Here is a 9,073-nt window from a genome sequence, read left to right on the forward strand (position 1 = left end):
CCAATTATTAACCAAATACCAAAACTCAGCATTTCTTATCGTCGAACTGACGGTCTGCTGCTTTGGTTCTAGCACAGACAAATAATTATTTGTCTGTGGTTCTAGTCAACAACTGCCCAGATGCAAATAACCTTGCCTATTTTTAGGGAAATGTACGATCACCTAAGATCGTACACACTACCATACAGAAAAACTGCCAAAAACCCGTGAAATTAAATAAAATAAATATTTAACTCACAACACAGTGGAAGGCAGAGCATATAAGAAGTAAACAGTGTAGAAGTTTTTGAAGGTCTACATGTCTAAGCCAATAAAACTATTTTTATAGTTTTATTGGCTTAGACGTAAAAAACTAAGTACACAAATAAATTAGACTTCAAAAATGATAAGATTCAAAGTAAGTTCGAGTGAACTCGAGGGAAAGTATTTACTCTTCATCAAACTACGCTTATGATGAACACTTTTAAGATATTTTGCGATACAATCAATTTAAATATTCGCTATATATATATAAATGAAGCAGAAATACAAAATGAAAAATCCTCATTTACTTAATTAATTAATTTAATAATTTAAACTATAACATTATATATCTATATATTAATTTTACCAAAGTGAATTCATTTCAATTATAAAGTAAGCCTCTTCATTTCGCCTGCATAAACGTTAAATGATGAAGTTATCTCAATATATATTAAATATATTTATATATTTTTAAATAAACAAAAATCACTGTGCCACCCAACAGCATCAAAAACATACGATATGTGATCAAAAAAATTATTTCAAACAGAGCCAAAAAATAAATAAATAAAAGTACCAACTCACAGTATTGAAAACGGAAAAAAGTGGTAACTTATATCATAATAATTGGATAAAATATTACAAAAGTACTAGTTAACAGGACCACAACTAAAAACACTTATTACAGACAAAAAAGTGAGTGATTCCAAGAACAAAAATACTAACCTACAGTACTTGAAATGGAGAATAAACTTGGAAAATTTATTGTTAAATTTAAACATTTTTTTTTGTATGTCATAGTCCTCAAAATATTCAATAACCAATTTAAAACCTAATTCTGCTTGAAATAATTAATTATTAAAACTAGTTATTAATTATTTATTAATAATATTTGCAAAGCAAAATAATGAGTATTTTATTATATTTATTAATTTAAATAAATTGTTTCAGCAAATTTTTTATTTGATATCAAAGCTTATCCATTTTATTTCAGTCTGTCATAACCTCCAAATCTTCTACAGATGATGAAATCTGACCATTAGAGGAACCAGTTACATTTCGCATAGAATCAAGTGCCCGATCATTCTTTAATTTTAATTCTTGTGCTATACGCACAGCATCAAATCGAACAAATTGTGGCCAAAGCAAGTCAATGTAAAAGTTATTGTCGAAATATTTCGATTTTTCTTTTCTTGCATAAGGTCCTACACACCAGGAACCTCCGTTTAGTGCTTGTATTCCATGCGAATTAATATCAAGTAATTGGCACCTCAATTTTGGCAATCGAGTATTATAATCACTGTTTTCAACATCTGTCATTGCTATTTCAGCATGAATAGATAATCCAGCTGCTACAGAATTTGATCTTTTGAAAAATGAAACAGATTGCAGGAATTGTCCATATATATTGACAGGATCGGTATTATAGTAAAATGCAGCTTTACTACACATCACCATGTAAGAAAGCACAATGGAGTTAATATTGCAGTTTGAGTATGTTTCCATAATCAAACTTGTGTGAAAAACAAGATCTTGAACTTCAGCAGTATTCAAATCTATTGCTTTAATCAGTGCTCCTGTACTACGGATCTAAAATTTTTAATTATCCACTGGAACTGTCATTATTATATTACAAATATTACCTTTTCTTTTGGCATAGCATAGTACCAGACAGTATCAATTGAATCCTGAAACATTGAATTCATTGAACATCCAAGATCACTACCAATGACACTGCCCCCATTTTCAACAGTTTTAAAATCTGACGCTAGACGTGCAAAAATACGTGCAATATCTGGAAATATTAATCCATTACTTTGTAACCACTTGTTACGTGCATAAATCACTTGCTTTGCGTGGGCACCATATATTAATGCATTTCCCACCCAATCACATAAGATTACGTCGACCATTTCTACAGGCAACTCCATTTGTTCCACATCACCTTCGATGACAGTAACACGTTCGTCACATTTGTTTTCTTTAATAACACGACGGGTATAAATCTGAACACCTCCACTGTCAACAGCATAAACATGGGATGCACCCGCCTGCACAGCGTAGATTGCGAAAAGGCCAAGACCACAGTTCAAGTTAAGTACCAACTTATTTTTGAACAAGTCAGGATTACCTAATATAGCATTGCGCATAGCATTAATCCAGTTGGTATCACCTAACTTCAAAAATTCATTTGTAACTTTTTCGGTTCCAAAGTTAACAACTTTATTTCCTTCCATCGTTAAAAAAGTGCAAACTTTTGAAATCAGTCTAAGCTAAGAAATAAAGTTGTGCCGGAAACAAAATGTATGTCAATTTTTGTGCATTCACAATAATCACTTAACGAAGTTTTAATAAGAAAATAATTCATTTCTATGTGTTACACGTAAGCGATTACACGTTAAAGTATAACCACCATGTAGTGAAAAGTCTTTCCGGATTAAGAGACGTGCATAATCCTTGGATCATTTTTATATTGTTGAGAATGGTTTTTATACTGAAATAGGTTTTATATAAACTAAAAATATTGGAAAGCTAAATAATTACTCTAAAGCCGCCTTCATAAATCAAGATGAATAGATCGATATGTCATGTGGGATGTCATACAAACGTTCGAATTACGATTGCTTTTGAAGAAGATTGATAACTGTTATTTGCATTTATATAAATAATTGTTAAAGCACTTTTACATATAAGTCTTCCAAATATTTGTTGCTATGTTTATTTCTTCTTCTTCTGTTATCCTCATCTCCCAGTGGAGCATAGAGCGTCGAACATCATCTTATAGTGAACTCTATTACGTGATTCAAGGCTGATACGTGATTCAAGGCTCATTCCAGAAGTAATTTGCAGCTTCCATTTTTGATTGAATTGATCTTCTAAATGGTCTTCCTGGTGCGCCGACACGTGGACCTCTGTCTTGAGGATTTCATCGAAGTCCTTGACTGACGATGGTTTCGTTCAGTCTGTGAAGCATATACCTAATCCAACGCCATTTTTGTTTACAGGTTTCAACAGGCGTGAAGGTTATAGCGCTCCACGTTGGAATTATCGGAGCCTACTTTAATATTGAAATCGCCGAGTAACAAAGTTATGGCGCCGTTACGGACGTACCTATTAAACCAGTTGCTGAGTTCCACATTTATTTACTTGCAGTATATAATTCAGATTCGATAATCGTTTTTTAAACAATATAATGTCATTAAACCTATTACTATTGAACCAGTTGCTGAGTTCCACATTTATTTACTTGCAGTATATAATTCAGATTCGATAATCGTTTTTTAAACAATATAACGCCAAGAAAATGTGCAAAGAAAAATCTTTTGAATTTTGCGTTAGATGTTGCTGTTACAGAATTAATGACAACATAGTTATACATTCATATACATTCGAATAGCAGAAATTGACTGTAATTACGACGATGTGACGACATGAAAATTGGGATGATGTACGGAAAGGTATTTCCACTATAGATATATCTATAAATGGACTATATATGTTTGGGTCAAGTTCCAGAACTTGAGTCCTGAAATCGGTATTATCGCGCCTAAATCGAAACAAGTAGACACGTGTATAAGAATAGATAGCTTCATCTTTTCTAACAACTGTAAATTCAATTTTTGAGAAAAAACTGAAAGCAATAGAGAATAAGTCGAACGTAGTGAATAATTTCGATTTAATATATATAATTTTATATATATAATTAATTTCAATAAATATGTTATATTTAATCTATTGAAGTGTAAATTATTACTATAATCAGTTTAAGCATTTTAAATGGTATTTTTACATTAAAGTTATTATATATATATATATCAATACCCGTTCTAAGCATTATTTTTAGGAAATAATATTTTATGCTTTAATATAGTCCCCTATATTAAAGCAGTCGAGCTTAAGACATACCGAATTCAACGATCTTTCTACATTTGGATACCTTTCAAATAATACGATTCATCAAGTCCTCCAAAATATACCACACTTTCCTATTCAACTACCTACATCATTTGATGCAACTCTCTTTCCCTGGAGCTATCTTTTCAAGTTTGTTAACAGATAATAATCACTGGGTGCCAAATCTGAAGAATACGGTGAGTGAGGAAGCAATTTAATGTTGCCGTTTCAAAATCCATTTCCAATTTGATTGCATCATTGTTCATTGCTTTCAAATGGATGAATTTTATTACTGAACTAAATATTCGATTTTTTTTCATTTTATAAAAAATCACGTAAAGAGGTTTTTTTGAACAGTAGTGAAATACAACAACAAAAATTTTATTTTTTATAGTATTTTAATTAATTGAATTTTTGGCTGACCATACAGCTATTTCGAGTATTGCCAAATAGTGATCTCAGTGATCTTGGAAATAATTCTTGTATATAATTATTCGTAAATAATTTTTTTTTGAGACTGCAAAAAATTACGAAAATTACGCACTATTTTAATTATTTGTAAAAAGCTAACCCAACATCTGATGAAGTCAAAATTTTTACAACTGTCGTTTAAAACTTGCCAGATACACAAAATATAATTAATTTTGTTGTGGCTTTGTCATCTGTTTTAAGTCAGGCAACATCAATTCACTTAGTAAATACATATATATGTATTTATATATAAATGTATATAGATAGCTGTAACTACATCAATATCATTGAAAACAACGAATTATGTCTTTTGTATTGAATAATAAAGCTTCAAATTTTAATTTTAATCATTCCCTGCATTTAGTTTCTATATTGGCGACATAAAGCTGAGAACGACCGTTTTAATCAAGTTCTTAACATTAATAGTCTACATACCAAATCTATTGAATATAGAAAATATATCTATTATATGCGCAAAATTTAAACTACATTGCAATGTCTATTTCTTTTTAGTAAAATTAAAATTAGAAAATAATAAATAAATAAATTAACCAAAAGTAGATTTTAAACAATACACCTGCATTTAAATTTTTTTTTTGATAATATAAATAAATGACTTATAACAAATTACTTTTTTTAGCAATATGTATCTTACTACCTTACTCTTTAAATGTTTTTCACAGGTTCCATCTCTAACGATAAATTATTTGAATGACTAATCTTATTTTCAATTTTATTTTTAATATATGAAGAGATTCAGACAATGTCCTCTGTATGAAGGTAAGCCTGATAAAAATGTGAACAATATAGTTCCGACGGATAATAAAATACAGACGATGGAGCAATTTATTGTATGCAAACAGCTGCAGAAGCGCAAGGACAACGATGGTAAAGGAAGGCGTTTAAGTGTAAATACGAGTCCAAATGGTAACAGATTCTTCTATAAATATTAATAAAATATTCTTTTCTGCATTTTATGCATTCCTTCCCATAACATGTAAATAATTGACTCCTCTCAAACACTCATTTATTTGTAATGAATGGATGAAACATTGGGATTGTGAATATTCGTACCAATTAATAAATAAGTAAGTAAGTACTACGCGTGTAACTAACACTTCATAGCATATGGTTTTTCCGAATGTAATAAAAAATATTAATATATAGTAACTTATATAAAATAAAATTATCCAATTAAAGTGACCAATTATAAGTAAAAGGATAAATTAATTACAAAAAAATCAAGTGCCAGAAGATAAATAAGCATGGATATACTAATTAGAGAATCCGATAAGACCATATAAATTATAATTATAATTATGATAAAAGGTGATACATAAAAAATTATATTAATTGAAAAATTAATATATAAAAAATAAAATACATATTAAAAAATTTGAGAAAACAAAATTAATTTTAAAAATATTTGGTCATTGTTTTAATTAATTATTGAAATTATTATGTTATATCTAGATAAATATTCGAATTTATCATACATTTTTTTTCAAATAATACGACTATTTTCTGTTTCCAAAGAAATTCCTGTTTCTAAAGAAATAGCTGGGCGGTAAGAGATTTGAGTCGAATGAAGAAGTCATTAACGAAACAAACGAGTATTTTGAGAGCTTTGAGAAAACCTTTTATTTGGAGGGAATAAGAAAATTAGAAAAACGCTGGACTAAATGTATCGAGCTAAAAGGTGATTATGTAGAAAAATGTTTATTTGCCGAAAAAAATTGGTTTTATTCGAAAACTCCCTGACTTATCAAACCGCCCTCGTAATACGTTTAGATACAATACTATTTAAAAAATAAAATTAATTACACATCATTTTAAAACAAGATATTTATATGCAACCATAAAAATGCTTTACATTCCTATAAATATATTTGAATTAAAAGTACACGTATTTTGATATGTCAGGATTAATAACTTCATAAAACCGGCAAATTTTATCCGAGTTTGCGCATTAGTCATTTGCACACATTGTTACGTACTGCAACTTTAGTTCAAAAACATAGAATTGAGATTTAATACTTTCCATTTTAGTTCAAAAAAACTAAAATCCTCTGCCTAACCCTCCCCGTGGGTGTCGACTGGTAATAGAGAGTTCTGATTGCAGACTGTTCTAGCTAAGAATTGGAGTTTGCTCTGATTCATCGGCGTGAGGTCTCTGGGGACAACAGAGGTAATGATGCACTAGGCTATACCGACGGATTCTTCAGGTCCTTAAGGGCTTCCCTTGTCGGATTGGCTACTGCGGAGCAAAAATTCTGTCCAACGGCCTTTACGGCCAATATGGCTTCAACGGCAACAACCTTGGCTATACTGACACTGATTGTATGATTTTGAATTGTCTGAATTATAAATTGTCTGAACCCTGGGCTGACAGTCTCAGTATTCTGTTACCTCAGTATGTAGAGGTGAAACTCTGCAGAAATGGCTTTCAGGCTAATGCTGAGGCTGCCTCCGTCCCGTTAAAATCGTGGCTGACCTCAGGAAGCGCTCAATATCCGTCGCCGTTTAGTTGGTGGTGTAGGTGAGGTTGAGCGAAGCTCCCTCTTAATATCTGCCTGGCTCTGAATGTATATGCTCATAAGGCTATACATCAACCTTCACATGGACCTCACTGATTCAAAGGGACCCATGGGGCTTTTTAAAAGATAACTACACGTCGGGTGGAGATAGCGGACCTGAGTTGGGACCCATCAATATGGAAAATTTAAATTTTAATAAAAAACAAACAAAACTTTCTGCTACTGGAAGACCAGTAGCAACCCCAAGCAGAAGACTGCAAACCTCGAGTGGTACCTCCAACTCCACTTCCAATGAACTTAAAATCTCGTCGCAAATACCTTCTGGAAGCAGAAATACTGCATCTACCAGTCGGTATGTTGCCTCTTCTGTCACGGCCAAAAGCAGTGACAAGTCAGAAACCAAATCCACAAGGAGAATTCCACCCTCTAAAAAGGCCCATAACGACCGCCGTATGGCTACACGAATTCTGCAGCGCGTAGGTGAGATCCCGGCCGATAAAATCAGTCAGCAACGAGGCCTGTCCCTTGAATGGGCCAAAAGCATCTTGGCCAAATCAAGCAACAAAGAGGCTTCCAAACCGGACCAAGTGTCTAAAAGACAAAGGTCTCAGGAGGAAGAACCCCCTCTTACGAAAAAACCAAGAGGTTACAATGTACTGGTACGACCGTACAGTGAGGTTGCGAAGGACAATCTCATTATAGGTGTCCTGGATAGGAGTGCCGAGGAGGGGAGAATCCCCAAAGACAAATGGAAATGGGTGTCGGCCGCGCTGGCAGACATCTTCCTCCAAGTTTTGGAAGAAAACCCAGGACCTGCTCCCTCCTGCGAAGACGCGGGTTGGCACCAAGGACAAGTGAAATTGGTAGCTTGCAAGGATGCGAGATCGGCTGCCTTGTACAAGGCAGCTGTCTCTAAAGTAGGAGAGATCTGGCCTGGAGCTAGACTTGAAGCGGTAGACAAGAAGGATATTCCATCTCGTCCTAGGGCCAGGGTTTGGATTCCATCTAAACAAACTGACCCGGAGCAAATTCTGAAAATAATCAGGATCTGCAACCCCAACCTTCCAACTGGAAATTGGAAGGTGGTAAAATTAGAGGAGCATGTTGGACCGACCAGACAAGCTGTCCTTGTATTAAATGCGGAGTCATTGAAACCGCTCACCGAAGCTAAATACGTAATCTCCTATGGCTTTGAGAAACTAAATCTCAAGGTCTATCGTACCGATGCCACGGAAGAACCGGAGAAGATTACGTCTGCTCAGCCCTTGCTGGAGGAACCAGCTAAAGAACCAATGCTAAGACAGCAGAGTTGTGAGGAAACACAGAGTGAAGACCTGCCAGATCAAATGGAGGTGGACTCGCTCTCTCTGATGTCTGAAGACAAATCGGATGCGGGGTCGGTGACCAGTCTGGGCAACCTATTCGATGAGAGTGGGCTCCTGGATTCGGATGACGAAGCCGATAAAACGGTGGTAGAGGTTCAGGTACCTGATGAAGGTGCTTCAAATTAATCTTCACCACTCTAAAGCTGCTTCAGCAAACCTTCTAATCCACCTTGCACAGGGTGGAGCCGATATTGTTCTGATTCAGGAACCATGGATACTGGAAAACCGGATCTGTGGAATCGGAACAAATGACTATAAACTTATCAGCAACACAGACTCAGGTAGACCTAGATCATGTGTGTTAGTTAAAAAGTACATTAATTGTTTCCTTTTGAATAATTTTAGTGATGACGACCAGACTGCAGTGAGTTTGGAAATCGACGGCAAAACCGTATGGGTGGTGTTATCATACATGGCCCACGACCATATAGGAAATCCACCACCGGAAATACTTAAGCAGCTCGTGATAACAGCAGCAGAAAGAATGACTGGTGTTGTGATTGGAGCCGATGCAAATGCTCATCACACAATCTGGGGAAGCTC

At 34.1% G+C, this 9,073-nt stretch overlaps 2 protein-coding genes across 2 annotated transcripts; both read right to left on the bottom strand.

Moving 5' to 3' along the window:
• Nucleotides 1-1,227: 1,227 nt before the first annotated feature.
• Nucleotides 1,228-1,956, bottom strand: LOC119685925. Its single transcript, XM_038100332.1, has 2 exons — nt 1,887-1,956; nt 1,228-1,833 (listed from the first exon to the last, which is right to left on the bottom strand). The coding sequence occupies exons 1-2, from the start codon at nt 1,947-1,949 to the stop codon at nt 1,234-1,236; spliced, it is 663 nt and encodes a 220-aa protein (XP_037956260.1). The 5' UTR covers nt 1,950-1,956; the 3' UTR covers nt 1,228-1,233.
• Nucleotides 1,957-2,011: 55 nt separating this feature from the next.
• On the bottom strand, nt 2,012-2,480 carry LOC119675602 (protein arginine N-methyltransferase 1-like). Its single transcript, XM_038086808.1, has 2 exons — nt 2,091-2,480; nt 2,012-2,038 (listed from the first exon to the last, which is right to left on the bottom strand). Exons 1-2 carry the CDS (start codon nt 2,478-2,480, stop codon nt 2,012-2,014), a joined length of 417 nt encoding a protein of 138 aa, XP_037942736.1.
• Between the last annotated feature and the right edge of the window lie 6,593 nt (nt 2,481-9,073).

The sequence above is a fragment of the Teleopsis dalmanni genome, chromosome 2 (assembly GCF_002237135.1).
Source record: "Teleopsis dalmanni isolate 2A chromosome 2, ASM223713v2, whole genome shotgun sequence".
Lineage (NCBI taxonomy): Eukaryota > Metazoa > Arthropoda > Insecta > Diptera > Diopsidae > Teleopsis > Teleopsis dalmanni.